At 41.9% G+C, this 15,884-nt stretch overlaps 3 protein-coding genes and 1 long non-coding RNA gene across 6 annotated transcripts; 2 read left to right on the top strand and 2 right to left on the bottom strand.

Annotated features, from left to right (window-relative positions):
* Nucleotides 1–1,364: 1,364 nt before the first annotated feature.
* On the top strand, nucleotides 1,365–6,333 carry LOC119004760 (interferon alpha-inducible protein 27-like protein 2A). The gene is made up of 5 exons (XM_037071957.1): nucleotides 1,365–3,597; nucleotides 3,780–3,870; nucleotides 4,032–4,061; nucleotides 4,929–5,090; nucleotides 5,436–6,333. Exons 2-5 carry the CDS (start codon nucleotides 3,861–3,863, stop codon nucleotides 5,630–5,632), a joined length of 399 nt encoding a protein of 132 aa, XP_036927852.1. The 5' UTR covers nucleotides 1,365–3,597; nucleotides 3,780–3,860; the 3' UTR covers nucleotides 5,633–6,333.
* On the bottom strand, nucleotides 4,970–7,676 carry LOC119004764. 2 transcript variants are annotated; one of them, XR_005070299.1, is made up of 3 exons: nucleotides 7,538–7,676; nucleotides 5,404–5,514; nucleotides 4,970–5,111 (listed from the first exon to the last, which is right to left on the bottom strand). It is a non-coding gene; the product is annotated as an uncharacterized LOC119004764 (long non-coding RNA). The 2 variants fall into 2 exon arrangements; XR_005070298.1 differs by having other exon boundaries at nucleotides 7,534–7,652.
* On the top strand, nucleotides 7,215–8,372 carry LOC119004762 (interferon alpha-inducible protein 27-like protein 2A). Its single transcript, XM_037071959.1, has 4 exons — nucleotides 7,215–7,309; nucleotides 7,416–7,445; nucleotides 7,610–7,771; nucleotides 7,888–8,372. The coding sequence occupies exons 1-4, from the start codon at nucleotides 7,300–7,302 to the stop codon at nucleotides 7,971–7,973; spliced, it is 288 nt and encodes a 95-aa protein (XP_036927854.1). The 5' UTR covers nucleotides 7,215–7,299; the 3' UTR covers nucleotides 7,974–8,372.
* LOC119004752 (cytosolic 5'-nucleotidase 1A-like) lies at nucleotides 7,990–15,327 on the bottom strand. 2 transcript variants are annotated; one of them, XM_037071946.1, is made up of 6 exons: nucleotides 14,806–15,327; nucleotides 13,003–13,170; nucleotides 12,671–12,800; nucleotides 11,660–11,782; nucleotides 11,323–11,531; nucleotides 7,990–10,696 (listed from the first exon to the last, which is right to left on the bottom strand). In XM_037071946.1, exons 1-6 carry the CDS (start codon nucleotides 14,938–14,940, stop codon nucleotides 10,325–10,327), a joined length of 1,137 nt encoding a protein of 378 aa, XP_036927841.1. In that variant the 5' UTR covers nucleotides 14,941–15,327; the 3' UTR covers nucleotides 7,990–10,324. The 2 variants fall into 2 exon arrangements, with proteins under 2 accessions (XP_036927841.1, XP_036927842.1); XM_037071947.1 differs by having other exon boundaries at nucleotides 11,347–11,531; nucleotides 14,806–15,324.
* Between the last annotated feature and the right edge of the window lie 557 nt (nucleotides 15,328–15,884).

Genomic DNA, 15,884 nt, shown 5'->3' with positions numbered 1-15,884 from the left:
AGACTGGACAAGAAAAAGGAAGCTTTTCAAAACCTAGAGAAAGATGCTAAGAGGGCCATAAAAGCAACCCAGACTGCCCTGGAAACAGCAGAGGATCTGCTGGAGACTGGGCGCCTCTGCTGGCAGCAGGAGAAATCCTCTCTGCTGGAGGAGATGGAGAGATCCAGAGCTCTCCACGTGGCTCAGCTGGATGAGGAGAAACACAAGAACGACACCCTTGTGGCTACACTGAAGAACATTAAGCAGCAGCTGGACAGCCATCGTTCTGAGTGGCGGGAGGAAAAGACATCACTCATTCAGGCCACAGAAGACCATAAGAAGACTGTGCGGGATATGCAAGTTGTGGAGACTATGGAAAGATCTCAGGCTTCTCAACAAGCCCAGCATGAGGAACACAAGGAGGAAACCAGGAAGTTGGCCGCTGCCCTGAAAAAGGCAGAGAGTCTGCTGGAGACTGAGTGCTTCTGGTGGCAGGTGGAGAAAGAGGTGGCGATATCCAGAGCTCTCCACATGGCTCAGTTGGAAGAGAAGAAACACAAGAATGACATCCTTGTGGCCCTGGAGACTGAGCGCCTCTGCTCGGGGTGGATGAAAACCACTCTGTTGGAGGAAAGGAGGAAGCAGGAGGAAGCCACAGCTCTACTTGTGGATCAACTGGACAAGCTGAAACACGAGAAGGACACCTTGATGGCTGCTCTGAGGAATGCTGAGCAGGAGTTAAAGACATCCCCCATTCAGGCCTCAGAGGAGGAGGAGTGGGGCGAGACAGAAAGCCCCACGCAACCCCTGCTGGGAGATCTCGTCAGCAAGAAGAAGAAAAAGAAGAAATGGTACCAAATCTTCTTCTAGAGCCCAAATCCATGCTCAGGAACACTTGAGACTTGCTGAAAACACACAGTCGTCAACCCTGTGCTACAACAGGCTGTCACCAGGTGCTTTGGTTAGCCCACTTTCATTGAAGAAGAAATTCTTCAATGATGGGGGAAAAAAGTTCCATCAGTTCAGGCTGCATGTTAACATCTGCACGGCATCGCACAATCTGGCCAGTATTCTCCTATTTAGCTATGGGAGTTTTTCAGGGAAAGGTTGTTCATGTTGAGGGCAGAAGTTTTTGTATGGCTGAACTTTGCAGCACTAGTGGTTTGACAAACTGAAGTCCCAGCTCGAAGATCTCATCAGCAAGAAGAAGAAGAAAAAAGAAATGGTACTGAAAGCTCTTCTCCAGCCCAAATCCACGCTCAGGAACACATACAGTCATCAGCCCTGTGCTACCACGGGTTTTCTCCGGGTGCTCTGGTTAGCCCACTTTCATCGAAGAAGAAATTCTTCAATGGAAAAAGAAAAAGTTCCATCAGTTCAAACTTCTTGAGGGCAGAAGTTTATGTCCTGCTGAACTTTGTAGCACTAGCAGTTTGACAGACGGATTTTTGTTACATCTTTTATAACATCTCTCGCTGTGTTTCAGCTGAAACAAATAGCGAGAATAAATGTAGTAAAGGACCGGTTTTAAGCACGTAATGTAAATCCAGAAGCAGCCTCAGAAGATGTGGAGTGCTCTAGTGAATATTAATTTTGTAAGTTTATATATGTATGTATGTTACTATGTTTCTTCAAATTTAAATAAAAATTTAGAAAAATAAGATGATGTGACACACAAAGCTCAGTCAACTATAAAGATGAATTAAAGATGAATTAGCTCCCTGGTGGTCTGGTGGTTAGGATTTGGCGCTTTCACCATCGGTGCCTGGGTTTGACTTCTGGTCAGGCGATACTTGTTTCCTTGTCATACCTGAAGCTGTCCTATCAATAAAGCCATAAAAGACTAAACAATAATATTAATAAAACATTTTTTTAAAAAACTCAGAAAAATACCTTTTCCATCTTTTTCAGTTTGTAGGTAGTAAGACTTGGTTCAGTGAAATAATTCCGTTGAATTGCGTAATCTAGAGCAGGGCTGCCTAAAGTGGGGCTCACAGGCCGCAATACACCACACGCCAGGTTTATTATTGGAAAAAAAAAAAAAACAATCATGCAAGAAATAATGTTGATGTTATTTTGTTTTTGTGAAGTACAAATTATCATCATTAAATGTGTGGGATCCTCAAATGTTTATTATTTTTCATGAGCATGGTGAGTGACACTTTGTTATGGAAGTCAGTCAGTTAAGAAGAACTTAGGATCCAAGTACCATTTTTGCATTTTTACTGTACAATACAATAAGTGCTTGCTTTGGGTAGTCGCCCACTATTAAGATTCAGTTTAAAGCCCTCTATGGGAAGAAGTTTGGGCATACCTTATCTAGAGAATTAGAGGGCAAATAATAAACAAATCATAACATAACGTACAACATAATATAAAAAAGGAGAGGAAAGTCATGTTGTTCCTATTTTTAACTTCAAATTACAGTCTACGGTCTTTCCAGGAAATTTCCATGAAAATTACCAAGAAATTACAGAACCATAAAAGAAAGTACTTCTTAATTCACTTTGAATCGACACCATTAAAATTCTACACGCACTTTTCCTTTTGAAACTTTAAATGCAAATTAAATGCAGAGAATTGTGTGTAGTGTTTTGAAAAAAAGTGTGTTTTAGAGCAGTAATTTCAGTGTGAAGGAGGAATCGTGCTTGTAGTTTAGCAGAATTGGTTCAGGGGTTTGGTGCATGAGTTACATGCTGTGGTCATTGTGTCTCAAATACCAGTTTTTGTGAGTAAACAATCGAGAAAAACTGTAAAAGTACGGATGTGGATGGTCCCCCAACTAAGTTCACCTTTGGCCCCCAAATTGCTAAATCCGGCACTGGGTGCAGCTGGCCAGTCAGGAGCTGTCACTGGAGCTTTGACCGGTGCTGGACCAGCAACGGGATATCTGGCCAGCTTTTTCAGATGACAATCATGAAGAAACAAGAAGACTTAATGATGTTCTCTTGCAAAATGAAGGAGGCAAATGCAACTTGAGATATTGTTTCAAACCTCTCCCACTCTGCTCACTGTCTATTTCAGCTTTTGCCCTCTGGGAGGCGCTATGGGCCTTTTTTTTCCCACCAAAACAAGCACTCTTTCCTGCTGCAACATTCTGCCTTTTAACTTCTAATCCGTCAATGATCGTCAATGTCCAACATAAAGATGTGTTAATAGGGTTAATAAGAGTGGATAGTATAGATAACACTGGACTCAGTGGTTAACCACTTCTCCATCATCACCCTAAGCTGACAGAACTGAGCAATTTATTGACAACAGCTTTCAGGGTTGTTGCGTTAGATGAAGGATTTTATAGGTTTATTCATGTTTACTATCCCATAGGTGCGGCCACACGGCTGCTACTTATCTGAAAGTATTTGATATTTGAGTGGAAAAGAGGCACGTATGGATATGGAAATTCATCGAAATACGTGTCATATATGTCAGCGTAGCGTAGACGTCACGAAGGTGGGTCTAGGATCGCGCAGTACCTGGAGAGTAACTGCACAACTGCTCTGCAGCCACCTTGCTCCCGCGATAGCTTAAGGTCATGTGACATCGGATAAGGAGCAGAAACCACTCCCATCCAGGTCATCGTGGACACATCACCGCTGAGTGATCCTGAACTCGCCTAAGGTAACTTTAACTTTCCATCATGTGTGCCACCAGAGACTGCTGACTCATGGCCCAGTCCTCCACAGTTAATCTCTCCTACTGATCAGCACTCTGATAAGTGCAGTAAATACTGTGACAATAACCTTGATAATTTAAAGGGTGCGGGGCCCCCTTTCGTTCAGATTGTAACATTGTTAGTTTAGTTTCTCAGTAAATGAAACCTAATCATCAGCTGGCTATATAAAGCCTGGCCCAGCTCACAGCAGATCAGAACGGACAACAGCATGAAGCCCTGTGAGTAACACTGGTCTTGTGATGATACTGACACGTTTCTGTGACAGTACTTATACTTGTGTTTTTCATGTTAAATCAGTGATCTAGTAACCGTAGCAAGTGGCTTTAAATAAACCAGATGACTTGTAAATGCTGACTTAGATGTTGATCTTGTGTTTCAGGGGCAGTTGTCAGCATTGGAGTAGGTGCAAGTAAGTCTCAAGTCTTTATGGATCAACTGTGTTTGCTGGTAACACTTCACACTGTGTCACACAGTGTTGTCCAATGTTGTTTCCCTCTATGTGCTCCTCTACAGCCTGACTTTACCTCCACATCTTCTCTGTTCCTGGTGTTTTTCCAAGCTTTTCTCTGTTCTTCTTCCATTTCCTCCATTTGTTACCCTGACCGGTGTTCCTCCATTAGTTGCTTGATTCTGATCATTACAAGTTGTACTTGTGGTAATTAGCCATTTATGGTGGATAACTATATAAAGATTTTACATATAGGAGAACTGTATCAAAGCTGGACTGATCTGCTGAGGTGATATAAAATTGGTGCGAAATGTAAATAGTAGAATTGTACTTAAATCACTGACACTGGACATAAAGTGGTTGGAAATGAAGCTTCAGTTTAGTGGCCTGCTGAGGGGAAGTTATGCAGAAACCAGCTGGAAGTCTCTTGGAAATGCATTACAGAAATGACCTACTATTAACTTCTCATACAAAAATTGTCTTTTTGGAGGGTTATTTCAAATGTCAGTTATTAATTACCACCCACTTGCCCTGAAACTTGAATCCTCTTTAAAAAATCAAGTGTTGCTTGTTTACTTTTCATCTGATTTTAAAACACTTAAGACAATAAAATGGAAAATAATTTGGAAGAAATGTAAACTCAGAATTTTTATATTTTCAATACTACTGAGGAAATAACACAAACACAGCAATATTTTTTCCATACTGTTAAATAAAAAAATGCATATGCTAAATTTGTATCATACATGATGAAGTTTTAAAGTGACCCAACAAATTGACACACAGTCATTTAGAAAAGTTTCCTCTGATTCTGTTTTCCATTTGCAGCAGTTGCAGTGGTCGGGGCTCCTTTGGCCCTGGGCGCTGCAGGCTTCACCTCAGCTGGAATAGCGGCGGGCTCCATTGCTGCTAAAATGATGTCTGCTGCTGCGATTGCTAACGGAGGAGGAGTGGCAGCAGGAAGTGCTGTGGCTGTCTTGCAGTCAGCAGGTGAAAAGCCGTTCCATGTACCTGTCATGACAGATTTGTAGCTTTTTGTTACAGTCCATTGTTTACGTAGACTATGATAACACCACTTTACATAATACTGCTACTCATTAGTTTAACAATAATAATCTTTCTTGTCCATAATGTGGAAATTTAACTCTGCCTTCACAGATTTGTCAGACAGGCATAACAAATCACAATACATGCGGCTATAAGATAACACCACATGCAGAGTACAGACATGGGCGTTGTTCCAATATCTTATTTTTTTTTAGCCTTTAAGCCTTTGTTTCTCAGATTTCCTGTAGCTTCATACCTTGATATTAAACCAGTGTAATCTTGCTGTAGGTGCAGCTGGTCTGTCAGGAGCAGCCACTGCAGCTGTGGGCAGCGCTGGAGGAGCATTGGGGTGGCTGACTAGCTTCGCCTGGGGAAAAGCAAATAATGATGGCCCGCATGATGATGATGATGATGATGATAATGATGATGATGATGACCCAGCTGCTGAGCCTATGTTGAAAGTGACAGATCTTGCCCTTAAATAGCAATACTGTAGTGCAGAAATACTGTCACAAGTGAAGGTCATACGCATACATTTTTACTTAAAAGTATTAAGATGAAAATGTACTGTAAGCTACAGAAGTACTAACTATGCCCAAATGCACTTCTTTGAGAGTAATATTATAAAATTGGATCGTAATTATTTGTGTATTGATGTGGTTTCTCTAATAAATGTAATTGAGTGAAGCACAATATTTGGTTGTGCAGTAGATGTCTAAAGTAAAGCAAAATGTGGAAATACTTAAGTGAAGAACCAACATCTCAAAATTGTACTGAAGTGCAGTACTTGACTTAATCTCCACCACTGGGTCTCAGTGATGGTTATACATACTTCAGGTTATCTGTCACTTGATATGTTTACGTCAGCCTTTTTAAATATTGTTTAACCTGAACTAACAGTATTTTTACCTCTTACCCAGTGTAGGAGGTTATTCCAAATAATATCATTTTGTTTACTAAACCCCACTTTTGTCATATCCGACAGCTGAAATGTATTTTCTTAATAAATCGTTGACAGCTGCTGGTTCAGTCTGTCATCTGCACATATATATTTTCCATTCCTCATCATGCCCACTAGATGGCCTGAATGAGGGAATGAAATTGTTCACACGGTCATTAACTTTTTTTAAGTGAAGCAGCTTTATGTGGAATAATCAATGATGAATAAAATGATTTTCTGGAAAGAGCCTCAGTTGTCCTTTTTTCTTGACAAAATGAGCTTAATACACAAATGTCAACAGAAGACCTTTGCATAGCACGCACAAGTGGGCACAGTCCATATACAACAAATATTTAAAGGACAGTGTACAGGAGCTGCAGATTCTCAGTCCCACCACTGGAGTCTGGAATTTATCCAAGGCTCATCTTATCTGTTCCTCCGGGCACCCAGAGTCTGCCAAGTGTGACGGACATTGAAGGCCTCTGAGACTCATGTCAGTGTACACATCAAACATTTACATTTCTCCCACTCAGCGTTCATTAGGCTTCAGGCCACGTAAACAACATCCGCTGCATCCACTGGATCGGGAGCTTCCTGTGAGGACAGTGGGTGAAGGCCCTTTGACCCTCAGCAATGATGCTCCTTACACTACTGCCCTCCACTAAGACTTCGTAGAACTTAGAGTAGTTCATTTAAATGAGTGGTTAAAGACTTGACTAATTACATATTTGGCTGTAAGACGTGTTTTGTTTTTGTTGTTTTTTTAATTTGCTGATTTTGTTCAGTTTTGACATTTAATTGCAAAAAGCTGTTAGTATACTTGAGCGCAACTAGTGAAGGCATTTCATCTTCAAACTAGCTTCAGGTCCTGCATGCTGGAAGGAAAACCATTTTGATTTCTTAAGGTTTAATACTTAATATTTTCCTTTATTAATTATTTTGATCTCGAAGAGCTACCAGGGTCAAAACATTATAGTCTCCGCTGCCTTTAAGATGTTTCTATCTGGTTTTTCCAGTTACAGTTATGACAAAGCACCTCAGAAATGTTTATGACTAAAGATTATTTGAAAAGGGAGTACTCAGTGACACTTGGTGAACTCAGTGGCGCCCTCTTTTGATTATATCTGAACTGCTTCATTTCAGAAGAAATGATACCTAACTCTCAGTATATAAATTCAGCCCAGTGCAAGCCTCATCATAAAGAAGAACACCATGGGGCTCTGTGAGTAACACTCTTCCCTCTCTCTCTCTCTCTTAAAATGTAGCAACCATAGCAGTTGTCTTTATCTAAACCAAATGAGCTGTAATGTTTTCATCTTGTGTTTCAGTGACAGCTGCATTGATCGGAGCAGGAGCAAGTAAGTCATTGGAAAGCCTTCATGGATTATCTGCGCTTGTTTCCAGTTGTTTTGAACACACTTTAAAGTAGAAAGTCAAGTTACATACTGACGTTATATCAAGAATGATCCATACTGAAGTGGTATGACACAGTTTCCTCTGCTGTGCTCTTGACAATGTGCAGCGGGCGCCGTGGTCGGGGCTCCTTTCGTTCTGGCCGGCATAGGATTCACCTCAGCTGGAATAGCAGCAGGCTCCTATGCTGCCAGCATGATGTCAGCTGCAGCAGTGGCTAATGGAGGAGCGGTGGCAGCAGGAAGTACAGTGGCTGTTTTGCAGGCAGCAGGTAAAATCCATCCCTTGGTGTATTAAATGACTGTTTTAAGCTTTGTGTCTGAGTGCTGAGAGGATCATTGCTGTAGCTCAGTGCCTTGATATAAAATCTGTGTAATGTTTCTGTAGGTGCAGCTGGACTGTCAGGAGTTGCCACTGCAGCTGTGGGCAGCGCTGGAGCAGCATTGGCAGGGCTGGCTGCAGTCCTCATCTGAATTTGATCTGAGGACAGAGGATGTCTTTCACTTTACAGATTGTAAAAAATTGTGGATTATCCTGCATAAGCAAATGTATTTTATTACACTTTGAGCACCCAAGCGAATTGTAATGCAGTTCCATTATATTTGAGAGAAGGCAGAAGGACAAATAGCATTGCAGGTATGAGGACAAATGTGTATTTTTGATTTTGGGGTGAACTCTTCCTTTTAGGGCTTTCAGGAAAACAAAAAGTCAAATCAAAAACAAATAAAAGACAAAAGGGGATAAATGAAAAAGCTTTCTTTCTGCTCAAAGGCTGTTTTTCCTCACCACTGTGCTTGTTCATGGGGATTGTTTGCTCTGTAAAATGATCTGTAGTGTCTAGACCTGCTATCATTAAATGTGTCATGAAATAACTGCTGTTGTGATTTGGTACCTTGATTAAATTTAATCAAATCGCAAAACCAGCACAATGAGCTGAAAGATGCTAAAACACACTTTATCTGTCTGTCCGTCACTACAAGTGAACCCCTCTGAGATCATTTGTTTATGTGACATATCGGAGCATCTTTAACATCAACATTGGTCTAGAGGGAGACCACGTACTGAAGTTGGAAGACATCTCCCTGACAGGTGACTGGTGTCACATTGATTGAAGACATTGATTAAGCATCATGATTATTGCACAGGCATGCTTTGGGTTGGTCACAATAAAAGGTCAACGGGTCTTTACAAAGCACGAGGTCCAGTGATTATTCAGTGTTTTCTAAGTATTTCTATCTTTTGCTTTCACTTCTGGTGTTCCAGTCTTAGCCACGTCTTGAAATGTTAGTAACTTGATATCACTGATGTTCAACAGAGATCAGGACTCTATATCACCTTCTTTCAGTTTTCCAGAGGTGTTATCCAACCCTCACACAGCATGTAAACCCAGATCAAGGTGCACCAGAAAAAGGAATGACACTGGACTTTGTATCACTGTTCTTAGACAATGCCAATGCATGTCTTGACAATGCCAATGCACCGATAGCCTGCTCATGTTTTCTTTTAAAAAATGCACTTGTAGTAAATGTAGCAAATGTCTTGGATTAATCCAAATGAGCTGTAATGTTTTCTGTTTTCTTGTGTTTTAGTTGATGGAGGCAGGAGCAAGTAAGTCAGAGCAAAGCCTTTAAGAATTCCCCGTAGTTTAAAATCATAAAAGATTCTCAACTTTCTCAAAATTTTTCTCTCCACATGTATAGTTTTTACATCAAAATGTACAAATATGTAGGAACGCAAATGAGAAACAAGGAATGAAAAGTGGGCCTGGACTTCACTCTCATGCTGTCTTTTATCTGTGCAAGAACTCGAAAGACACTTTCTGTCAATATTCTTAATGGGATAGTTTGATTTGGAGTGCTTGACAGAGCCAGCCTCCCCGTCGTATCAAAGCATCTGTCAGTGTTTGATGACAGGGTGAATCTGAGAATAAGATGTTGAAACTCCTTAACTTTGCAACAAAATGAATAAATATGATTTTGCTTTTTTTTCTGGAGGGGAAGAAGACAGGAACAAGTGTGTTTCTGTAATACAGTCATCTTTACTTAAGTCTTGAAACAGAAAAAAACTTGATTGCATAACAGTCCACAGTGTTCATTTGGCCAAGATTATCCCCGATCCCACATCTGATCAAGTTTGTTAAATATAGCCACTTCACACTCAGTACAGTAGAACAGCAGTAACAAGCACGACACACCCAAGTGATAAAACAAGGTAGACAGACAACAACGAGGGAGACACCGAAATTTTAGCACTTCAGGTCCAAGTAGCAGAAGTGAAAATTGCACATGATGGATCTCAATAAATGCTAAATAAGTTAAAACTCATCTTTATAAGAAATATCAAATGAATCTATAAATATAAAGTAAAATGTTTCCTTTTTACCAATATACTTCATTTTGAAATACATTCATATACATGGATCAAACAACCAAGTGTACAACATACATGAAGGCAAACCAACAACATGCAAGTCTGACAAATTCTGCTTCTTGTTTGCTGAGCAACCTGTTGTCTTAATAAATATTGTTTTAAAGTGTGACAATTTTGTTTAAGTTTTTGTTAAAGTTGTAATTCATCCCTTTATCAAAGCTTAACAAGAGCACATTTTGGGTTGCCAGGTTTAATTTTGCCAGATTTCATTATAACAATAAAAGGTATGATTTTAGTTTCAGACCTCTGAACCCTTTTGATTAGTGTTGACATCACAACATTATATTATATACTCATATTGCATCATCTGGATAAGTTAATACATCTTCTGCTGCTGAAATCCAAAATGAATCGTCCCTTTTGTCTCCTGCGTCTCTGCACAGTGATGTCCAGGCTACTTGGGTGCTGGAGACGTCTCTCTGTCCTTGATCCCTTTCTTGCTGACCGTCTGAGCTATCCCATAGGGCACGTGGCACGCTACCGTCCCCAGTTCAGCTGCTCCCTCCACGTGAAACATGTGGTCGTCAAAGAAGATGTGCGGCCTGATCTTCTCAAGCACGGGGCCCTTGGGTGCCCCTGCCAAAAAGAGAGCCTCGTTGATCTCCAGACCCCATGAGCGCAGAGTTTTTAGGGCTCTGGTGCCAGAACTGGCTGCGGAGCGAGCTGTCACCAAGTAGGTCCGGATGGGGCAGTCCGTGCGCTGGCCTTTGTCATAGAACTTCTTCTGCAGCTTTCCTAAAGCCTCAAGGAAACACTTCAGTGGCCCCTGTAGAAAGAAGGACAAATACAGTGAGCCCACAGACCGCATTTGTTAGCTTCTAGATATAAACGTGGCTGTATTTGTTCAAATTTTAGAATCTCAGTTCATAACAAACTTCATCATAACTTATGCACAGTGTTTTTGCTGAATTAGGAATTCTTGCCAATATTTTAGCATGAGCTCCGATTCAAGTTATTTTAATAATCTGGCCTGTCTGGTTGTCTGACCACTTCTTTCTGTGTCTCTGTTTGTTGGATGGTGGCAAAGGAAAAGTATAGTCAATGCAAGTGTAGGTCCAAGTTGAGTCTGAGCAGGCAGCGCCCTCTAGGTGTGGATGCATTACAAGGAAGCATGGAAATATGTGGCCAATGAAGGTTTTATAAATACCAATGTATCTATTATCATATGAGGGGAGCATAAATAAGCCTTCACTCTTAACTGGGTTAACAAGGTGGATGCATTTTGGTCGTTTTGATGGCATGGACGGATGGATGTCACCATGTTTCCTAATCCTAAGTGACAGAAATGATGGTCACAGCTAAGACAGTAAGTTGTATAAAACCAGAACAATCCCTTCACTGAATGTACCAAATGTCCTACATGTCCAATGTAGAATTTTAGATTAAAATAACCGTCACTGTGTGTGTATACTGTACGTGGTCCAGAGGCTTGTTCTCATGCGCCTTCTCGTGCTCAAAGAACTTGTCCCGTCCGTGGGCCTTGTAAATGCGCTCGGACTCATCGGAGAAGAGGACGGCGTCACCGTCGAAGGCGACGCGCAGCTGAGTCTCCGACACTTCCGTCATCTTCTCTTGGCTGAACATGGTGGCTGCTGCTATGCCTGGATGAATTGTAAAAATGTGTATCAATATATGTCACAAAGCGTGCATCAGAGATGCAAACCTACGCTTTATTAAGCTGGTGTTACAGCTTCACAGTAATATGTCGCTTCTGTCTTTTAGCACTGACCTTCCTCCAGTGCCTCTCGAACCTTGATGGGGTCAGCAGACAGGTAAAGGTTGGTGTGGTAGGCCTTCAAGTAGCCAATGGGGCTGTTTCCCCCTGTCATGCAGAAGCGCTCTATGAACAACTCTGTAGAGAGGAGGGCGAAAGAGTTCAGTGAGCAGCTTATGTGCATAAAACTGAACATGTACAAGAAACAAAAGGATCACCGGGAGGACTCCAGTATTTGAAGAAGCACAATTTTTGACGCTAAGTAAAAAGAATCAGGGGGGACTGGGGGGGAGTAACCAATATTCATAGCTGATGCATCAAATACTGGTTGTCGGAACCCAGAGTGACCTGAAAGGAAAGACTTGAGATCTTGACTCAGACAGTGCAGATTTTTTCTCTTGGCTTAACCACATTAGCAAGCCATGGGTGTGGGTCTGCCAAGCCCCTTCAAGGAGCCAGAACCCCAGATCCTCAGTTCCCACTACTTATGCCCAAGGGTCGTATCGTGGTGAGTGGACCATGAACAAGATCCTGCCAAAACCACTGTCAGTCCCAGTCCATCCTCAGGGATAGAGAGCAACACATTAAACTGAGTGGGAGTCCACCGACACTAGGGGCTTCAGAGAGGATAAACACTTTTGCTTTGGTTGACTGTGAAATACATATGTGCAGCATTTACACATACAGTAAGCTCACCTCAAGTTCATTTTACAGGCATGTTTTTTTATTTTAAAAGAAATGAAAAAGGATGACCCCGGTGACTTTTCAAGAAGCCCACCCAGCAGGACTCTCCAGAACGGAAGAAAAAATAAATGAACTGTGTCAACGGTTGTTGGCCGAGGTGATGGCTTGAAACCACTCAGCAGAAAATATAATGTACAAGAAAATGAACTGTATCAGCAATGGTAGTTTCATTCGTTTACACAATACGGATGGTGATGTTTTATATTTTTGTCATCGTCAACAACAGCTTTAAAGCCAAGTATACCCTAAACTGTCAATTGTTCATGTGTACCAGCAACTCACGGTGGTGGTTGATGGTGTTGATGAGTCTCAGGCCGACATTTGCGTGGTTGTTGGTCATGAGCACGACATCGAAGAGCTCCTCGCTCTCTGGGTAAAGCTCCCTCAGCTGAGTGTTCACAGCCTCCAGAGCCTGGGAACATAAAGACAATATCTTATCACAGCAGGGGGATAGAAGCGTGTGTGTGACTGAGTGGGCTGGTGTTTAATGCTTATTACTCATCCACCGCCTCCAGAGACACAACCTAACACATCACACTGACAGCAAGGTATCTCTCCGCAGAGGGTTTTTATTAGTGTCTGTTCTCTATCTCTTCCTCCTCACAGCCTCTGACCTTGACGAAGGAGAAGGCAGGTCCAGGGCTGAGAGGCTGCGTTTCATGCTCCACCTGATACTTGATATAGTCTTCCATGCCTTGCCGCTCAAAGATCTGCTGCTCCTTCTCCATGCTGAAGAGGACTCGTGACGACACGGCGATGGTGATGGCATTCTCCGGCTTTGGCTGGGAGAAAGAGATTAAACATGTTTGGTTCGCATCCAGCCTCGGCTCGCTCTTCACAAACACAGCTGCCTTATTTGAATGTGAAGAGCTGATGCTGTTACTGTCCAATCAAATTCAGAGTTGTAACTCTTCTGCCTGCAGGGACAAATTTGATTTCTCATATTCTGAGTCATAAAAATATCGTAGGGAAAAAAAAAACATTTTGCTGACTCTGGCACCAGAGAGGAATAATTTAATAATGGCGTTACTGCCAGGGCCCGATGTACAGTTAAGGATAAGTAAACTGAGTGAGCTGATGTGACAGGAGATGTGAGAGTGTGATTTTAAATACTTTCCTCTGAGAGAATATTGTAGCCTGGCTGATACTTCCAAATAACACACAGTGTGTATATATTTGTGCATATTTTGACTGATTTGACTGATTTTTTTTTGGGGGGGGGGGGGGTGGGGGGGGGGGGGTGATTGTTTTACCATTTTTAATTGGTTACCAAAGGCTAGACATGAAATCACACATGAGACACTTTGTTTATCACAATTAGCCAACAACAAATTATGTTCAATAACTCTCAGAATCCAGCAGCAAGAGGAAAACATCACATTGAACACGATAGATCTCATGAGCATTCTCCATCTACATAATAATAACAGTATAACCCATATTGCAGAGAGTGAGATTTCCTATATCTTTTTATTATAAAGCAGGTCTAGATGCTAAATAAATAATGTGAAACTTTCAAAACGGTCAATCAGTTCTGGGTGGGAAAGGTATTGGAGAGACAGGCACTAAAACAGACAGTTTAGACAGAGTGTGAATAGAGGTGCTGCAGCTATGAACAGTACAGGAAAAACAATGGCTCTGCTAACAGAAAGCAACTCTAGCTTACGTTAGTTTAGAAATTATGTCCAGCACAACACAGAAGTTCCACAAAGCCCCTTCAAAGCATGTCAACATTTTCTAGTAGACACTCATAATATGATAATAATATAATATAAGTATGAACCTTAAAATGAGCATCATACAGGACATTTTATCACTGAGTTCATGAGACAACTCTCTGCATTTTGCAGTTGCCTTAAATTGTAGTTGTTGCATCTGTTTTTATATTGTTTGCATATTGGTTCATCAGGTTGAAGTAAAAAACAGCCCTTACAGAGAGTGTTGCACCTGATCTGAAACACGAGCCCACCATGCTTTGCCCAGTTTCCAGCTAATACAATGAAGCCAAACTGAGCCTCTGTATCGTGTTACATCCTACTACATCTCCACTGAACTTCTTTTCAGTAACTCTTCAGATAAAGCACATGTTGGTCAACCTGTTATTAACCCTCCTGCTCTTTACCCTCAGGTTAGTGTTTGATTAAGTGGTCAGAGTGTCTGTCATCCATCATATGACATCATCTCTGTGCAATTATCAGCCTGGAGTCGTGAACACAAGTGTCTTGGCAGGCTTTAACTAGCTAGAAAGATCAACATAAATCAGCTTCAAAGCAATGAAACAAGATTCAATCTGACTTCATGGTTTACTTCTGATTTGTGCAATGAACATCTTCTTTGCTGCAACAACTGCGTGGAAACTCAAAAGGAGTGCACCTGTGAATGGCTGCTGCATGAGGACGGCTTGAGGTGATACTCACTGACTCAGGCTTCCTGGTTGGGGTGGAGGGCTTCAAACCCGCCCGAACACCTTCCCATGGAGCCCTGTTGCTGTTGCTGCCATTTCTGGTCGAATCCTGTCCACTGGTCAGAGTTTGACCGTTGTTTAGACTCATCTTACCTCTCTGGCTCCCCACTCTCCTGTCTCCCTCAGGTCCACACTGAGTCAGTGTGTCCTCACTTAACTCTCTTTTCCCTCTCTCTTTGGCAGGGGTTCCCTAAAAAGCCCTTACTCACCCCTGCAAATGTACAGATGCTGAGCAGATGAGATCAAGGGCACTCGGTTCTGAAAAGGCGGTCAGTGAGTGTTGAAGAATAAGGAAGAGATGGAAGGAGATTGAAAAAAAGAGAAACTCCAGCTATTAATACATCCTCTCAGCTGAAGCATTGTACGCAGTGTATTCCATCTCCAGCTCCTCTGTGCTTGTATTTTTCTGTGGGTTCCTCTCTCTCTCTTCACCACACTCAATGCTGACTTTGAGCCATTTTTGCATCCTCCCCCTTTTTAACCCTTTCAGTGTCTAATTCCATGGAGCAGCAGCAGCAGCAGCAGCAGCAGCGCGTGTGATTTAATGTATGTGACAAGTGGTTGACGCAGCCTGCTGGACAGAACAGACTGATGTGTCATGATGCTTGTAATGCATTTATGCTTCAGTTCTCCTCATAGAGAGGTGGAGTTTGATATCTTTGAAGCTATTTTTCTCTTGCAGTACATTAATGGATTGTTTTAAAAGAAGATAGATATTATCATATTTGTTTTGGATGGTCTTTGTACCGAAGAACTTTAACCACAAGTGCTTGTCCAAGTCTTAATATCATTTCATATTCCAGCTCAGCGGTGTGGGAAATTAAGTCCATCCTGGGTCATTTGCTTTCCCTCCTGCACCTCTGACAATAATTTCTTCTCCCCTCTTCCCATGTAAACCCCTGCAGGATCTTTCCATGAACTGAATTACGGAGCAGCAGTCCCAGTTGCCAGGCAACGGCCAGGGAGTCAGTCTCTCACATCTCGGATCTGATTGGCCGCGGGGACACCAGACTGCATATATAGCCGTCCAAA

This window comes from Acanthopagrus latus, chromosome 16, assembly GCF_904848185.1.
Source record: "Acanthopagrus latus isolate v.2019 chromosome 16, fAcaLat1.1, whole genome shotgun sequence".
Lineage (NCBI taxonomy): Eukaryota > Metazoa > Chordata > Actinopteri > Spariformes > Sparidae > Acanthopagrus > Acanthopagrus latus.
Note: the sequence above shows the minus strand (reverse complement) of the source record. Positions and strands in the feature narration are given on the sequence as shown.

Bases quoted from the DNA above. Each gene is read 5' to 3' on its own strand.
- LOC119004760 (XM_037071957.1), top strand. The intron at 4,062-4,928 runs GTAAGTCTCAAG...TTCCATTTGCAG, and splicing joins CAGCATTGGAGTAGGTGCAA to CAGTTGCAGTGGTCGGGGCT. The intron at 5,091-5,435 runs GTGAAAAGCCGT...ATCTTGCTGTAG, and splicing joins GGCTGTCTTGCAGTCAGCAG to GTGCAGCTGGTCTGTCAGGA.
- LOC119004762 (XM_037071959.1), top strand. The intron at 7,446-7,609 runs GTAAGTCATTGG...GACAATGTGCAG, and splicing joins ATTGATCGGAGCAGGAGCAA to CGGGCGCCGTGGTCGGGGCT. The intron at 7,772-7,887 runs GTAAAATCCATC...ATGTTTCTGTAG, and splicing joins GGCTGTTTTGCAGGCAGCAG to GTGCAGCTGGACTGTCAGGA.
- LOC119004752 (XM_037071946.1), bottom strand. From the start codon at position 14,940: ATGAGTCTAAACAACGGTCAAACTCTGACCAGTGGACAGGATTCGACC. The intron at 13,171-14,805 runs GTGAGTATCACC...TCTTTCTCCCAG, and splicing joins CAACCAGGAAGCCTGAGTCA to CCAAAGCCGGAGAATGCCAT. The intron at 12,801-13,002 runs GTCAGAGGCTGT...TTATGTTCCCAG, and splicing joins CTGCCTTCTCCTTCGTCAAG to GCTCTGGAGGCTGTGAACAC.